The sequence below is a fragment of the Panonychus citri genome, unplaced genomic scaffold (genome assembly GCF_014898815.1).
Source record: "Panonychus citri isolate SS breed McGregor unplaced genomic scaffold, ASM1489881v1 Contig00119, whole genome shotgun sequence".
Classification (NCBI taxonomy): domain Eukaryota; kingdom Metazoa; phylum Arthropoda; class Arachnida; order Trombidiformes; family Tetranychidae; genus Panonychus; species Panonychus citri.
In genome coordinates, this window is record NW_026515524.1 from 48,878 (window position 1) to 65,753 (window position 16,876).

Here is a 16,876-nt window from a genome sequence, read left to right on the forward strand (position 1 = left end):
CTTTCAAACATTTTTTTTCTTATAATCATTATCAATAAAAATATTGATATTTCTAAGCGATAATGTTATATAGTCAATTGTTATGTTTCCTCGTAATTAAGATACAGTCTTACCTCTCTTAAGTTATAAGGACGAGTCACAAATTCGCTAGGTGGCAGCAGTCGAATTTAGAATTAAATTAAAAATTTTAATTCTATTTATGCTACGAGTTGCTCCTCTTTCGACAAGAGATGGCTCTGTTTTGTAACTTAAGAGAGTTATAACTTAAGATTTTGGCTCCTGATAAACTTTAATTTAATTAACTTTACCTGTGAATTTAAAATTAAATTTTGTGTTATTATTGTTCATCTTATCATACGGACCAAGTTGATACCAAAATCGTAGGTAAAAAAAAAAAAAAAACTGAACTCTTTCAGCTTTCTTTATTATTATTTTTCGGGGCGTAAGCCATACACTATACTGACATACACTTCCGGTTTATTACATTTCTCATTTACACAATCTCTGTGATCACCCTTTCGTGCTGTCTTAATGCTTAACACAAATTAATAATAATAATAATCTTCTCTTTTTCTCTTATACTGTATTTTGAACTGGCCGATGAGGAACACTTGGATTCAAGACTTACTGATTAATACTCATTTGTTACGGACCGTTTTCAGCAAGCCTCCGAGGAATATGTTAAATTTTAATTGACATACTAAACAAATAATTTTGTTACTTTATTATAAATATTAATAATCTATTGTTATTATATTCCTTTGAATTTAAATCTCCTCATCCCCACTTCCCTCAAAGAGTTGTACTCACTCTTGATACTATCTTTTCAGATAGTAAAGCCTTCGGAGGCTTGCTGTAATGGCTTAAAACAATAAAATTAAGAGAGGTATGACTGTAATCAATTAGGAAAACAACTTTGTTAATACAAGTATAAATGTACATCATTTACAAGAATTATAAATATTAATAGAAGTGAGGAATTAGTTTGTCTTTAAGTAGCAATGATAATCTGTAGTCATGTTGCAGGAGTCCGAATGTCAGAAATTAAAATGAATGGTGAAGGGAATTGAAGTTTTTTGCTTAGAAAATGTTGATTAGTTTTTTATCATTCATTTGTTTTCTTTCAATTATCTGGAAAGAAACAATCGATTTCCTTTTAGTGGATTTGTTGATGATTAAGCTTCCATCTTATTATCAGGCTCCAAACAGATAAGAAATGAATTGAGGTGAATTTAAATAGATGAGAAAATTAAACTGTTAACAGATTAGTAGGTGAGTTTGTGTGATGTTTTTGAGGCACTTTGTATGATTTAGATTCTCATTAGATGTTTGATCATATCTTAAAAATCTTAAATGAAAAGTTTGTTTTACTTTCATAACCTAAACTAATAATACTCGTGTGTTCATTAATATAAGATGATAAAGTTGATTTCACTGTTTAGATTATGGAAACATGAGTAAACCAATTATTCTGAACCATTTAAATTGTTTAAACAATAAGATGAAATTGAAAGATTGGGATGAATTGTTTTACAATGTGTGACAAGTTCCTGAATTCCGATAATGGTTAGTTTACAATGATAACAGGCATAAGATGCTCCAGCAAATCTTTTAAGATCATAAAGTTGAGGTGATGGTTGTGGTTGTGGTTGTGGTTGTGGTGGTAAAAGAGGTGAAATTGATCCATTAGTATTGTTGTTGAAGAGACCCTTAGATACAATGTCATCCGGTGATCTTGAATAATTTTTTTGATTTTGAAAACCATTTAATGTGAAAGATGTTGGTTGTTTACTGGTTTGAGTCCTATTTCCATATCCAATGGTATTTGAGTAGGGATAAAATTCTGTAATTAGATAATTTTTGACAAAATTTTCCAATTCTAGTATTGGTTTGTGGTGGAAAAATTCTTTGAGAAAAGCAGAATCGATTGGTGAAAATCCATGGGTTTTCAAGTGTTTAAGAGCAGTATCTCCAACAGAAGCAAATCTAACCTGGTTACCAGCTTTGCAACATAAATAACATTCATATGGACGATAGTTGATGTGAAGATTAAGATGTTGACGAACTACTTCAACTGGAGGTGATAATGTTGTTTGATAATTTCGCGTTAGTCGACTTGGAATACGTTTATATAGAATTCTTTGCATTTCTTTACAGATGCAACAATATGCTGCACAATCAACATTCACTATTCTATCAAATTCACCAGAAACTTGGAATTGGAAAAATTGTTCAACCCATTTTTCTGTTTGTCCATCTCGATTGATAAAGTAGAGCAAAGGTTCACATTCATTACTATCTTGACAAACTTTATCATGAGAATGACATTTGAGAAAATGTTCCATGATTGTGTCCAAGTCTTCAAATTTATCACCACAGAGTAAACAATTAACAGGCTTGTAATCGAGATGTTTACACAAATGAATTAGACCATCATTGAATGAATCGAATTGGATCATTTCTTTACAGAACATACAGAAATATCTTCTTTTTTCAAATTCGTCATTTTTCTATGAGATTAAAGGCAAAAATAGAGAAGAAATGTATCATTAAAACAGAGAATAGAGCAATTGAAGTAAGAATTTAAATCGAACAAAGAAAACGATATGAATACCTTAAGTTTATTTTGAATATCATTTCCAATAAAGCTTCCAATATCAGGAGAAACTTGAATCTGAAATGGTCCATTTTGATTAAGAGAATCTTGTTTTGGTGGAGATATTGATGGTCGTCTCAGAATCGACGGAGGACTTGCAAGTAAAGAAACAATCCCGTTTGATTGATGAAAAAGTTTGTTCTGAGTTGGAATAATAGTCGAAGTAGTAGCAGTAGTAGTCGATGTACAAGTAGGAACGAGAACGGGAGTAGATGGTGGATTATTATTATTTCGGACCATTAATTGACCACAAGGTAGTTGAATAACATTTGGTTGTTGATAACTAGGAAGGTAAATGGGTTGCGTTGAATTGACTCCATTTTTGGGTAAAATGCTGATTTTGGAAACTGTATAACAGTTTGAAATAGGTAAATTATTAATTCCAAGAGTTGTAAATTGTGGAAAAGGTCCTTTTGAAGGTGAGAGTAACAAACTATTAGATGTGGTCAACATTGTGGCAGGTTTGTGAATAATTGGAGGTGTTTTACTCATTTGATGAGGTGTTGCAGTAACATTTGGATTGGCTTTGGTTTGATTAGTTAGATTAGTTAGGTTATCAGATTTTTGACCAATTACCTGAAAACTGGTATCAGATTGATTATTTAAACTGGATGATGATTGATTAAAAAGATCACCCAATGTAGTAGATCGATTATTGTCTTTATCTGTATTTTGTTTCTCTTTGCTCTCGTGTTTGGCTTTAAATTTATTTCTAGCAAAATTGGGAATCTTTTCAGGTACTCGACGTTTAGTTGAAACTCCAGCTGATGTTAAATAATGTATAATATAACCTTCCAGAGGTTTAATGTACCTTGATTTAAGGAAAACTTTGGCCAGCAATTCATTTTCAGCTTCAGGATGATTTTTCAATATATGTTCATAAGCTCGATCATCAAAATCAGTGATGGTAAACTTTTTCCCTGCTTTCTGACATATCCCGCAAACGTAGGGTTCATAACAAAGGTGTTTGTATACATGCATTAAATGTTTCCGGGGTTGAATTAAATTAGGTGGTAACAAGATGATATCTTCCTTTTTTTCACTTGACTCGCAGACTGGACAATAGGGCCGAGGTTGGGCAAATCTACCACGACTTGTGGATACTTGAGATTTCAGAAAATCATCAATCCATTCGGTAATCCAAGGCATTAATCTTTTCTTAAACGTAGCAGTCTTTTCTTCACTATGATCTTTTCGATAATGGATAAATAAATTTTTTAAATTAGTTGTCACTTCCAAACATTGAGTACATTTGAATGGATAATAATCCATGTGAGACTGGTAATGATCAAATGCACTCGATTTTCCTTGGATGTTTTTCTCATGGCAGAATATACAGAAGAATGAAATCTAATAGAAATTAGAAAGAAAAAGGAAAAAAAATCCAAGACAAAAGGATTCAATTAATTAGACGAAAATTTTAAGGTACAATTGAGGTGTAAGAATTTTTTAGGAAGAAGGTTACCGTTTCTTCATTCAATTGACTACTTTTTTCCAAGTCTTTTTCTGCCGGTGGTACAATCATTTCCTCTTCATCATCTGAAGAGTCATAACAGTCTATTTGCATATCTTCATGATGGTTATTAGATTCTTCATCGGTCATCTTTTCTTGCTTAATCATTTCTGGATCTCTAATCACTCTATATTTAGATACATCGGAGATTCTTAATATTCTAACAGAACATGGCTTGATTATTCCTTCATATCTTTTCTCGTCAGCGATTCGAGTGGCAAGTTCTTCAGCTACTTTGTACATTAATTCAAGTCCACGAGCAGGGGGTTCAGACGGAGCAACATCGTCAATTTCTGGTTCTAGAATTTCATCTAAAGAGAAAGAGAGCAGGATAGAAAATTCAATTAGTTTAAAAATAATAATAAACAATGGAAAGAATAGGGAAAGAAATAGGAAAATATTTTCACTTTGCTTGTATGTAAATTTGACAAACCAGATAAACTGATTTAAAGATTATCAATTGATTAAGCCTTAAAATGAATAAAAAACATACCCGATGATTGTTTTTTCGTCTCAATAACGTCAACAGAATTTTGATTATTAATTAATAGCAGAGGTGGAGGTAAATTCTCATGAGGTGGTGGACCATTTTGAATAGAAGACTTTATTTGATCCATAGCTTGGTCTCAATGGAATCAACAAGCAAAGAGAAGCGAGAAAATGGTGATGATGGAATAACTGGAAAGAGGGCAAAAAGAAGCAAAAAATTAAAAATCAAACACAGTTGATAACAATTGATCGCTTTTGATTTGGCGATAAAAAACAACACAAACAAAAAAGGAAGAAATGACAACGACATGAAAAGAAACCAAGTCAAGTGAAATATTAGATTTAAGAAGCTTACAAAGGGCAAATTTTTACAATCCAAAAGCGAAAACCATGATTTATGGATTAAATTGATTGGTGATAAATGATAACCAAGAAAATGAACACTCAAAAAATGGGATTAATTAAATTAAACATTCCAATAGAGATCAATATTCATTAAAGTATATCAATAACAGGAAAATGAAGGTAAATATTTTGACTTGTAGAAATATTTTCTTCTGATTCAAACATATGATTGAACAGGAAGAAAAGAGGAATCATTGAGTTTGGCGGTAAAACTGATTTCTTTTTGCCAACATGAACATGATTGGAAATGCTTTTAATCGCTCACCATTAATGCCTTTTTCTTGTTAAAACAATAGATTGAAGCAAATCAAATATGGTTAAAATTTGATCAATTAACTGGGTTTAAATCACTTGGAAAATTGATACGCATTAAATTCACTGTAACCATTGGGATGGAGAAAAAATTATTGCCGATCAATTTGCCAATGATCCAAATTAAGATATCATTGAGATGGAAATTTTAAACTTGGAGAAATTAATTAAATCACTCACATAGGGTAATCAATTTAACACATGATTGTCTTTAAATGTATTAGCTTATTGAATCCATATCCAAGATGAGAGCCAAAGAAAGTGATAGAAACCAGATCACAATTTGGAAATGGGAGACGAAAAAAAACCAAATAATGACCATCAACTGTCACCAAATTGTCTGTCAAAATTATGATCACTTTAAACTTGTCAACAAATAGTTCAATGTAATTAATCGACTGTTAAAAATTGATTTGTTTTAATGATAAACATTTGATGAAAACAATAAGTTCATCAAACCCAGAAGATCATATTTTCTGTTGTCAAGGGTTAAGTTTTTACAGAGAGAAACAAAAATAGAAACTTAATGGTCACTATGTTGAGAATAAATTAAAGATCAGGTTACAGATAAATTCTAATTAATTAGTTGTTAGAAAATAAAAAAGAAGAATAAATTAATTGTTTAGTTTGTTAATTAGAAAAGGAAAAAGTTTATAAAGAGAAGATAAAAATAATAAAGAGTCGAGTTAATGAGAAAATGGAAAAGAAAATTTTTTTTTCTTTTCTCTTTTACAATTCGCACTTAGAAGATTTTCCCTCAATTCGGTTTTCTCATTTGTATGTTTCCGTTTCCTTCTTTCACTTGGAATTGTGATCAGGCACATTCTTTAGTTGGTGTTTTTTTCTTATTTTGATTAATTTAATTGTGTGTAATTACAATGCCTGGATTCAAAGAAAAGGTAATTTAGATCAACTAATTGTGTGTCTTGATGAGATTTTAAATTAATATGATTTGGTTTTCTCTTCTGTGTTTGATTTCCTTAGCCTCTTCTTATTGATGGTAAGGGTCACCTATTGGGTAGACTTGCCGCTGTTGTAGCTAAATCACTTTTACAAGGTATGTTTTTAATTTGTTTTAATTGTTTTTTAGTGTTTCAATATTATTATTACTATGATGAGAAATTCCCAAAACACTGATCAACCCTGATTAGACCTGTTCAAGAACCATGCACTACCATCTGAAACTGTATCTTAAACATTTGGAGAAGAATTTTTTTGTTCGATTTCTAATGAATTTTCTCTTCTATTTTTTTTTCCTTCTTTGCAGGTCAAAAAGTCACTGTTGTTAGATGTGAAGCTATTAACATTTCCGGTTCATTTTACCGAAATAAATGTGAGTATTTGTGCTGTCGATCCTATTTTTCTTTTGCTTCTAACTTTGATCCGATTATTTATGGTATATATTTTTCTAACTTTTCTTTTCTCTTCTCTTTATTTTAGTAAAATATTTATCTTTCCTCCGTAAAAGGTGTAATGTCAACCCAAAACGTGGACCTTTCCATTTCCGGGCTCCTAGTAAAATCTTCTGGCGAACTGTCCGAGGTATGCTACCTCATAAAACTAAGCGAGGTTATAATGCTTTATTAAAGCTTAAAGCACATGAAGGTTGCCCTCCACCTTTTGACAAACAGAAAAAAATGGTTGTTCCATCAGCGTTGAGAGTTTTAAGGCTAGCTTCAGGTCGAAAGGTAAGTTCAAATAATCGTTGAAATATTTTTCTCTCTTTAAAATGATGACTCAATATTAACCTTATCTACATTAGATGAACAGTGATATCAAATTTAAAACCTGATTTCATATTTCTTTGTCATCAAAATTTTCTATATTTTTGTTTGCTTTCTGACACGTTTTCTTTTCTTCTCTTTCCTTATCTCTACAGTTCTGTGCCCTCGGTAGATTATCACATGAAGTTGGATGGAAATATCAAGGACTCGTTGAGACTCTTGAAGCCCGACGAAAAGCACGTTCTTTAGTCAGATACAAGAAAGTTAAGGCTGAAGCCAAAATACGTACACAGGCTAAAGAAATGTTAGCCGCTAAGTTGAAACCTCTAAACGATATTGTAGCTTCTTATGGTTATGCTGTATAAGAATTTTGTCAAATTTGTGGAAATTAAACTTTTTTTCACACGAAAATGAGTTAATCATCATGATAAAAAGTTCATCAAATTTAAATACAAATATATATCTATATATTTTTCCACGTGTAAGTTTTAATTTGAATTACGAAAATATTTTCTCACCCTGGAGATTATTTCGTCATTTTTTTATACAATTATGATGACAATTAGTCAAAAAGAATCATTTTTTTTGACTCACCAGTTTCTTCAATTTTCTTCTATCAAACAAAAGCTCCTCTTCTACATCACTTTGATCATCCTCAATGATTCCAATATTTTCTCCTCTTTTGGTTCCATCTTTTTTCACTATTTTCCTAATCACATGAGTTAAAGTTGCTCTCCATCCATTGGAAGTTGATTGTAATTGATTACGATATTCACTTTCATCTTTGATTAAATTGATTCCATACCAAATGATGATCAAAATGGTAGTTGAGAGTAACCAAAAAAGAAAAAGTTGCTTAATAAAACGATTATCATTTCCAATGGAAGATTGATCGGCACTAATCATCTGTTGATCTAAATCACTTCTATCTTCAGCAATTAAATTGATCAACTCGGAAGGAATTGAAAATTTATCTTCCATTTGATCAGAATCATTTTCCACTTGATCACTTTTCTCATTTGAAGATAATTGTTGCAGGTAAACTTTAGCCAATTGTTTCAAATTCATGGCAACAAACAATTAACTGGAACAATTTGTAAAATATTGACCATTGTGTGTGCCAGTAAATTAACAAATTACCAAATTAATCAATGAGAAAACTTGAATTATCCCAACAATCAGGATACCGAGTGTTTCTAATTAAAAGTAAACATTATGAATATTTTAAAAGAAATTGATACTTTTTCAATTGAAAGTTACAACTTTTGTTCTGTATCATAAATCAGAGAATAATAGTTTAATTGTTGACTTGATAATTAGAGAAATTAACTTAAATTGTTTGATTAGTTTTCTTTTCTCGTTTCAATTAAAATTCGCGGTAAAATTTTTTTTCTCCTTTTTTGTCTTCAGGTGATTTCGATTTGAAAAGAAAACATGAAAATTAAAAGCTTCTTGTTTCTATTTCTATTAATTAGATAAAATTAGATAATATCTGGTGATAGATTTAGAACTTGATTAATTGTATCACCAGATTAAGTTTGCAGTTAATTGATGTAATGTTTACAATAAATAAAAATCCTAAATCATCAATACGAAACAGTTTAATTGCCAACGGAATCTCATCTCAATCTGTATCTGTGTTAATAATAACTCACTATGAATCTATTTTTAGTTAATTTTGACAATTAATGTTGTAATTGATTCTCAATTAACCTCAAACTGTTTCTAAGGTGAGTAATTATTTATTTTCAACTTATTCGATTTAGAGTAACATTTCTGATTAGTTTTTATTGTGTTTTCTTTTCTAACAGGTAACATGATTTACTAAGTGTCTTCTCAATAGTTAATTAACATTAGTTATTCAATTAGGTTATTAGAACCGTTTAAACAATGGTCAGAACTGTTGGAGGTCCTGGTGTTTCCCGACTCATATCACCTTTTAACGATGTTTTCAATTTGATCACGGAAGGAAACGAAAAGGCCTTGAAACAAGCTTTTTACAATACGATTGCGATTCTATTCATTTTGTTTGTGCTCTCATCGGTCGCCGCTGTTTACCTTGTCCTTCAGCCTTTTCTATCGCCATTGTTATGGGCGACACTTATCGGGTCCGTTCTCCATCCATTTAAACGTAAATTAACTCGATTCTCCCGTTGGTGGTTAACAGATGACACCAAACGACCGATTAGTATTTCCGTGGTTAAAATGCCTTTAACGTTGGTTAATTTTGTCGTCAATACGGTTGCCAAGATTGTCCAACATTATTACAAATTATTGGTCTTTATTTTTGTTGTTCTTCTAATTGTCCATCTAAGTTTATTTTACTTCTCCTTCACTCATTCATTATTCTCACTATCAACATGGGCGATTAACAGCTTGATCCGATTGGCAACCAATTTGGTTGATTCCTGTAATGCTTTTATCCTGAGTACTCTGATTTTATGTCAACTCTTGATGAATCTATTTTCTACTAACAATTTGGTCCAAAAAGCTTCAAATACTATATTTCCTTTCACCTTTTTCCTGATAATTTTCAAAATTCTCAGTCTATTGGGTACATTTGGTGTTTTGGTTTTCATAACATTCACTTTGATCACATTAACTGGAATTGGTGCTAGTCTGTTTTTCCAATCAAAAAATGGCCTTGATGAAGATGTTCCCGATTCTGTTTACAAAAGATTTCCAGTCCCATTGATGCGTTCAATACTTTTCATTTGGAATTGTATTCAATGTCTTCTTCCAACTCCTCATGTAGAATCAACAAGTTCACAGTCATCACCACAAGAATCAATTGAAGACGATGACAACTCATCTGTAGACAATGAAAGTCAATCTAATTCAGAAGATATTCACTCAAAAGTTCCAACACCAAATCCATTGATCCCAAGTGATTTGATTGGTAAAACTGAATCAGATCAAACTGAATCAACTGAACCAGAATCATTGTCAACAACTGATGCCAGTAGTTTAAAAGCAATACCACCAGTAAATTTGCATCGAGTATTAAATGAGGATCGGGACAAATCAATTTCTAATTTCAAGCTTAGTAATTCGTATTTATATTCAGTCTTTTGGAGTTGCCTTCTTGCTCAAATTTGGTTAAGACCAGAATTACTTTACTTGACTCCTGTTCCAATATTTTTGTTCACCATTTCATGGGTTTGGAGGAAAATCAATGGAAATGAAATCATCGCAAATTGGATCTCATCAATTAGTAACTTTCTCGAAGGCCAATTTTCATTCCTACATAATTCAATTCTCACTGGATTTCATCACTATTACATGTTAGGAGATTCAACTGTAAGTATTGAAAAACTCTCTCTCTCTCTCTCATATTAGTAATTACTAATTTCTCTTTCTATCAATTAGCTCGCTGGTTTTTTATTGGACTCAATTGATACGATTTGTAGCCTTTTGACAATATTCGTTATGATATTTGGTGTCCTCTTTGCTGTCGCTTTTCTTGCTGTCCAGGTATTGAACATTTTCCTTTATCTTTACATCGATCGGTTGATTGTTTACATTTGGTTGTCATTAATTAATTCTGTTGTTTATTCAAGATCTACCATGAAAGTGCTTGCCTAGTTGAGTTAATGGGAAATGTTGTTAACTCAACACTAGCAAACAATTCACAATTGGCTTCAGGTTTTCCTTCCAGTGATCTAATTAGTCAAAATGTTTTCGATGAGATGATTAACAATGCTTACATTTATGGTCGTCAATGGCTTCAAAAGTCAATCCGTAATACTTTGGAAACGGGAAGTGAAAATTCAAATACAACTATTCTAGTTGAGAAACAATTACTCGAGGTTTGGGATCGAGTTTACCATCAATGGTTAATTAGAAACACTAATTCAAGTCTAACTGGATTAGGAAATAGATCCTTTGAAACTTACAGTTGGAATCGTTTATTTGCCGCTTTGAAAACTTTAGATTTAGTTCTTTGTGCTAATCTACTCAAGGAAAATTTAGATACAGTTCTTTCCGTGAGTATCAATCAATTGGAAGGAAAAATTTTCCATAACAATTAAGTTTCTAATTTTTTTTTCTCTCTTTAAATTTCCACAGATATTTGATTCTGTTTGGGTTTTATTGAAATCAAATTTCACCCTTTTCTTTACCGTTATTACCGCAGTACTCTCGATGATTCTTAGTGGAAGTACAGCAATTCTTAATTGTTGTCTTAATTTTGTAAATATCTTTAATTTTTTTCCATTTCAATTGTTAATTGTTGACGTTTATTTTTCTTTCATTTTTTAGATCGTTTTTGCCACATCACTTTTTTATTTACTCTGTTCCAGTGGCGATGAATACAAACCTGTTGAATTGGTTGGAAGATTTTTACCCAACATTGATCGTGGTGGAAATTATTTAAATAAATTTGGTTTAGCAGTCGAAGAATCAGTTAATAGTGTTTTCGCCGCTTCCTTTAAAATGACCGTATTTTATGGCCTTTATACTTGGTTAATTCATACTCTCTTCGAAGTTCGTATTATATACATACCTTCAGGTAAAATTTTCTTTTGGACGTAAACTTTATTCCTATCGAATTTGGTTATTGATTATTTTCTTCGTTACTTAGTTTTAGCCGCTCTTTTCGGTGCTGTACCATTTATTGGTGCTTATTGGGCTTCGATACCCGCTGTTCTCGAGCTCTATTTAATTCACGATCTTGGAGGTCGTTCACTGTTAATGTCATTCTTTGCTATTCTACCTTCTTACTTTGTTGACTCTGCGATTTACAGTGATATTAAAGGGTAATTATCTTTTTCTTTGTTGAATTCATTTTCTCGTGAATTACAATTTACTGATTGTTTACAATTATCTTGCAATTAACACAGCGGGGGACATCCTTACCTTACCGGGTTGGCGATTGCTGGTGGGGTATTTTATCTTGGATTTTCGGGCGCTTTTTTTGGACCAATGATACTTTGCTGTCTCTTCGTAGCGGCTAAACTTTACACTTCGATAATGGCTGAAAGTTCAATCAAAAACTCAATCAATCAAACTCGACTAAGGCCACCACTTAAACGGGGAAATACAACCGTCAATTTGTAAAATGCTGATTGTTTACCAAGAAAATTATAGTCACCAAAGAAACTAATTAACTGGGAGTGTAAATATTTGTTCATTGTTCATCACCATCGTCCATTTAATATGCGATCAATTGATTTTCATTCAATTGTAAACGTGCAATCAATTTATCTATTGTGATTGATGAGACTCTAAAGATTAATTATTCGCAAATAACTAAATTTAATTGTCTAATTTAAATAATAAAATCTTCATTGATTGTATATTAATCATTCAAATACTCTTAGATTATTGTTAAACATTTAATTTTCTCCAAATAATTAATTAATCTCCAGTTTATCTTATAAGTAATTGTTGTGTCTGGTTTGTTTTCGACGTGATCATCATCAATTAATTGTGAACAATCAACCAGAAATAATCAAAGTAAACAAGATTAAGATTAAAAAACAGGTCTTTGAAACATCCCAAGGTTAACAATTTATTTTAATTGAATAAGAAATTAAGATAAACAACAACAAATCGATATTCGGAGTAACAGAATCTCTTAATTTAGTTAAGTGAAACAATTCCAATGGGTTGAGTTTAATTCTTATCACAATTTATTTTTAACAATTAACTTTGAGATGAAAATACAACAACAATGAGAAACAAAATAAAGTAAACAACAATTTACTTTAATTACTAAAGTTAATCAAGGTAAATGAAGATGAATTGTTGGTCATCTCTCTCTTCCCTCCCTAGTTAATTAATAAAAATTTAATTGGATGATTAAAATTCGATATAAAAGAATAAAATGTTCGATTCGATTAGAAATTAATTCCATAGTTCTAACAAACTCGAAAGTAATAACAACGAATAAGTTTTATATTTTCACTTGTCTCTTTTTCCTTAATTTGCTTATCCAATTTGACAAGAAATCGAAAAGTTAATTACATACCTTAGTGTTCACCTTGTTTCCAATTTAATTTAGTTTTCCATTAACAATTAAACTCGTATTATATGTAAATTAAATCACAAAATGATCATCACCTTTAAAAGAGTAATTATCATTACCATTTTAATTGTATTCTCAACAACGATCAGTGTGTCTGCTCAAAGTACGTTGATCTCAACAATTAAATTAACTCTTGTAAATTAAATTCTCTCTTCTTTTCTCTTAATTGTCACAGATGATACTCGATGTAAAGCCTTAGGGGATGAATTAGATTCACTAATTAAAGATGTACTTCACATGAAGCCGAATCCATTGTTTCCCAATTCAACTGAAAATCGAGATCTTTTCTGCCGGTATTGTATTAATATTCAATTTCCAATCGAAAACAACAAACCAATTAACCAAATTAATGAGAAACACAATTTAATTAACTTTGTTCTTTTCTAGACCATCGAAAGAAGTTCTTAAAAAGGCCAATATTTACGCTAAATGTTTACCTCGATTCCAATCGCAGGTCATTTCAATCGTAGCGAAAGGAACCCGAAAACCAGTGAAACAAATCTGTGATGGAAATGGAACAAGTGAGTTAATTAATTAGAAAAGAAACAGAAAAAAATCAATAGTTAATTGTTCTTATTACTTACAGAAATCATCGAGACTTATTCTTGTATGGATCAATCGTTCAAAGAGGCTCTTCATAAACAAGAATCAATTTTTCTTAATTCATTGATTGTGATTAAGGAAAAAATCTCTCAGGATAAAGTTCATTCAGCTTTTTGTTGTACAGCTCGAAACATTTCTGAAAGTTTATTGGTTAATCTGCCACAGATTAAGTGTAAAGATGATCCAACAATTAACTTACCCAAATACTTTTACAATCTAATTGAAGCTTCATTAGGAGACACGTTGGACTTAATTTGTGGTTCATTTCCTTCATTCAAGGTTTGCCTTGAGAAAGCCGTTGATTCAGTTAAATTGTTGGAAGACAATTATTCATCAGCAATTGATACCAAAGAAACACCTCTAGTTGAATCAGTTTTGTCAATTATTAGTAAACTTGCAAGTTAACAACAATTAACTTAATTTAATTTCAATTCTTCAATGTAAAGTATATCTAATACTTTACTTGATTTCTAAATTGTTTGACTTCAAGTGAATTAATCAAAGATAAATCAATAAAGTTAATTATTTTCTATTCTGTAAAAAAAAAGTTAAATCAATCAATCATTTTAATCTCGTGATTAACTTTGATGATCAATTTGATTTGGATTCTTGTTCAATAAAAGATAATTGTTTAAAGTAGTTATAAAAGTCTCTCTGCCCCCTTTTTTTCCTCTTTCTTTCTTTTAAACGAGAATTTCACCACCTCTTTCTTTTTTCCCTTTCTTTTTTCTCTTTCTTTTTCTCTTTCTTTTTTCTCTTTTCTATTTAGTTAAAGGTCACGACTACGTGTCAGAGGTTTTCAAATAATTACTTTCTATATAAGAAATTTAAATAATTATATTAATATTCAAATTGAGTATAATGTTCAATATGGATTATAAAACATTATCGACTGAACCGGAAGTGGTTAATGTTGTGATCTCATGTATTCTTGATAAAAAGTTGAATCCAAGTGATTATGGTGAATATGACCCATGTAAATTTTCTGGAATAGTACTAAGAGATGATAAATCATGTCTTCTAATATATCATTCAACAAAAATCAATATAACAGGAGTAAAGTCACTTCTTGAAGCGGAACAAGTAATACATCGGAACTTACCGGATATCAATATAATTTCATCAAGAATTGTAAACATCACAGCTACAGCTTCAATACTACCGGAAATTAACTTCAAGGACGTTTATAATAACGAGAACTTTTCATGGGAGCCTGAACTATTTCCTGGTATTATCTACCGGAAACGGAAACATGTTGCAACTCTCTTCCGTTCTAGGAAAGTTAACCTAACTGGATTCAAAGCAGTTGAAGAGATAGCTCCCTTTTTCAACGAGTTTCTCAAGAGTTTACCACTAATATAAAAGGATCAAAAACTGGATCAGATTGATTAAAATGTATTCTTGTAACAAGTGTAATAGACTATCCAAGAGAAAATATTGTTATAATTGTTCTACCAAATACAAATGTAGTGAGTGTAAACGAACATTCTTCATTGAATCAAACTACGATGACCATAGAATCCGATGTCAGTCTAAGGAAATTTTTGGTCTAGCTGACTTTGATCCCTTTGTTTTGGTGATTAGTGCTTTCAAACAATTTTTGGTGATCTATAAACGAAATAATCTAACATACAATGACCTGGATGAATTATTCAATGATCATCGTAGCACAATTGAAAACCTTTTTTTCTATATTAATGAGAAACTAAAATGTTTCAAATTTCAAATCTGTGTATTCATTCATTTCGTGAAACCAAATAATGGAAATTCAACAACGTCTTATATTTGTTCATCTATGAAAACTATAACAACTCCATGGAATTCAATGGATATTTTAAATGAGTGTCAAGTTGAAATAAATGCAACAATCGATTCATTTACAAATAAAGGGAGTGGATGGGCCATAGATGAAATCTCTACAATTGAAATACGTGTTGCAAAATACCGTCCCGATTCTGGTGGTTGTTATAAACAAAAATTACCAGATTGGATTCATAACAAAAAAGCCCTAATCTCACCAAACTGTGAAAGAAATTGTTTCATCTACAGCGTGTTGATGGGGTTATACCCACAAGTGAAAAACGCACACAAAGTCAGTAAATATAAAAAGTATCTTGACAAGTACTATGATTTCAAAGGTGTTGTGAAAGTTTCTGAGATTCCAAAATTCGAAAAAGTACACAAATCTTCAATCAATATTTATTCATTGGACTATGATGAAAAGTTTATCATTCCACTTCAACTATCAAAATTCCAATTCAACAAAATTATCAACTTATTTCTTCATGAAGAACATTACTACTACATCAAAAACTTTGATCGTTTAATCAACACAGCCAATGGGAAATCATTGAAGCGATGTCACAAGTGTCTTCAAGGTTTTTCCAACATTGATAAGTTTCTATCGCATCAACAAACGTGTCAATCCAAACAACTGGTTCTCCTCCCACAGCCCAATACAAAAATAGGATTTATAAAGTTCAAGGCTTTGGAAAAGTATCCGTTTATTGTTTACGCTGATTTTGAAACATTAGCCAAAACAATAGACAACGACATTATCTCCAATACTTTTGAATATCAAAAGCACATACCATCTAGCTTCGGATTCGTCTGTGTAAATTGGATGGGAGAAATCATTTACTCAAAATTTTATCGAGGAACCAATACAGCGGCAATATTTTTTGATGAGTTAAATCGTTTACCATTTCTAGTTCAACAAATCTTTTCAAACAATATTAAGCCATTGGTTACAACTATTGAACAAGATATCCAAATCCAAAATGAACCATATTGTTGGATATGTAAACAAAGGTTTGAACCTAATCAAAAAAAAGTAAGAGACCATAATCATCTATCCGGACAATTGAGAGGAGCTGCTCATTCTTGGTGTAACCTCGAAATTCATTGGGATGGTAAAATACCAGTCGTTTTTCACAATCTTAAAAACTTTGATGGACACATTTTAGTTCAAGCAATGAATAGAAACAATGTTTCAAAAGTTTCAGTTATACCCAATACAATGGAAAATATTCAGCCATCTATAGAAGCTTCATTTTCATCGATTCATATGCGTTTTTAGCTTCAAGTCTCGATTCATTAGCTTCTAATCTTGACGAACAAACAAAAGTGAGATTCTTATCACAAAT

At 31.1% G+C, this 16,876-nt stretch overlaps 5 protein-coding genes and 1 long non-coding RNA gene across 9 annotated transcripts; 5 read left to right on the plus strand and 1 right to left on the minus strand.

The window, feature by feature from the left end:
• Positions 1 to 108: 108 nt before the first annotated feature.
• Positions 109 to 756, plus strand: LOC128390410 (uncharacterized). The gene is made up of 2 exons (XR_008325616.1): positions 109 to 380; positions 606 to 756. It is a non-coding gene; the product is annotated as an uncharacterized LOC128390410 (long non-coding RNA).
• A 142-nt stretch (positions 757 to 898) lies between these two features.
• On the minus strand, positions 899 to 6,016 carry LOC128390405 (uncharacterized). 2 transcript variants are annotated; one of them, XM_053350115.1, is made up of 5 exons: positions 5,556 to 6,016; positions 4,663 to 4,847; positions 4,122 to 4,480; positions 2,615 to 4,006; positions 899 to 2,510 (listed from the first exon to the last, which is right to left on the minus strand). In XM_053350115.1, exons 2-5 carry the CDS (start codon positions 4,784 to 4,786, stop codon positions 1,467 to 1,469), a joined length of 2,919 nt encoding a protein of 972 aa, XP_053206090.1. In that variant the 5' UTR covers positions 4,787 to 4,847; positions 5,556 to 6,016; the 3' UTR covers positions 899 to 1,466. The 2 variants fall into 2 exon arrangements, with proteins under 2 accessions (XP_053206090.1, XP_053206089.1); XM_053350114.1 differs by lacking the exon at positions 5,556 to 6,016 and adding an exon at positions 5,014 to 5,482.
• A 101-nt stretch (positions 6,017 to 6,117) lies between these two features.
• LOC128390409 (60S ribosomal protein L13a-like) lies at positions 6,118 to 7,510 on the plus strand. Its single transcript, XM_053350121.1, has 5 exons — positions 6,118 to 6,274; positions 6,360 to 6,432; positions 6,643 to 6,708; positions 6,816 to 7,063; positions 7,255 to 7,510. The coding sequence occupies exons 1-5, from the start codon at positions 6,254 to 6,256 to the stop codon at positions 7,462 to 7,464; spliced, it is 618 nt and encodes a 205-aa protein (XP_053206096.1). The 5' UTR covers positions 6,118 to 6,253; the 3' UTR covers positions 7,465 to 7,510.
• On the plus strand, positions 7,447 to 12,402 carry LOC128390406 (transmembrane protein 245-like). Of its 3 annotated transcripts, none has more exons than XM_053350118.1 (8): positions 7,447 to 7,580; positions 8,969 to 10,399; positions 10,469 to 10,573; positions 10,660 to 11,085; positions 11,168 to 11,290; positions 11,360 to 11,609; positions 11,682 to 11,856; positions 11,941 to 12,402. In XM_053350118.1, exons 2-8 carry the CDS (start codon positions 8,990 to 8,992, stop codon positions 12,155 to 12,157), a joined length of 2,706 nt encoding a protein of 901 aa, XP_053206093.1. In that variant the 5' UTR covers positions 7,447 to 7,580; positions 8,969 to 8,989; the 3' UTR covers positions 12,158 to 12,402. The 3 variants fall into 3 exon arrangements, with proteins under 3 accessions (XP_053206093.1, XP_053206091.1, XP_053206092.1); XM_053350116.1 differs by lacking the exon at positions 7,447 to 7,580 and adding an exon at positions 8,575 to 8,829 and having other exon boundaries at positions 8,911 to 10,399; XM_053350117.1 differs by lacking the exon at positions 7,447 to 7,580 and adding an exon at positions 8,575 to 8,829.
• Positions 12,403 to 13,094: 692 nt separating this feature from the next.
• LOC128390407 (uncharacterized) lies at positions 13,095 to 14,135 on the plus strand. Its single transcript, XM_053350120.1, has 4 exons — positions 13,095 to 13,230; positions 13,303 to 13,420; positions 13,515 to 13,648; positions 13,714 to 14,135. The coding sequence occupies exons 1-4, from the start codon at positions 13,152 to 13,154 to the stop codon at positions 14,133 to 14,135; spliced, it is 753 nt and encodes a 250-aa protein (XP_053206095.1). The 5' UTR covers positions 13,095 to 13,151.
• Positions 14,136 to 14,600: 465 nt separating this feature from the next.
• On the plus strand, positions 14,601 to 15,092 carry LOC128390373 (TATA-box-binding protein-like 1). Its single transcript, XM_053350085.1, has one exon. The coding sequence runs from the start codon at positions 14,601 to 14,603 to the stop codon at positions 15,090 to 15,092; it is 492 nt and encodes a 163-aa protein (XP_053206060.1).
• Positions 15,093 to 16,876: the final 1,784 nt, after the last annotated feature.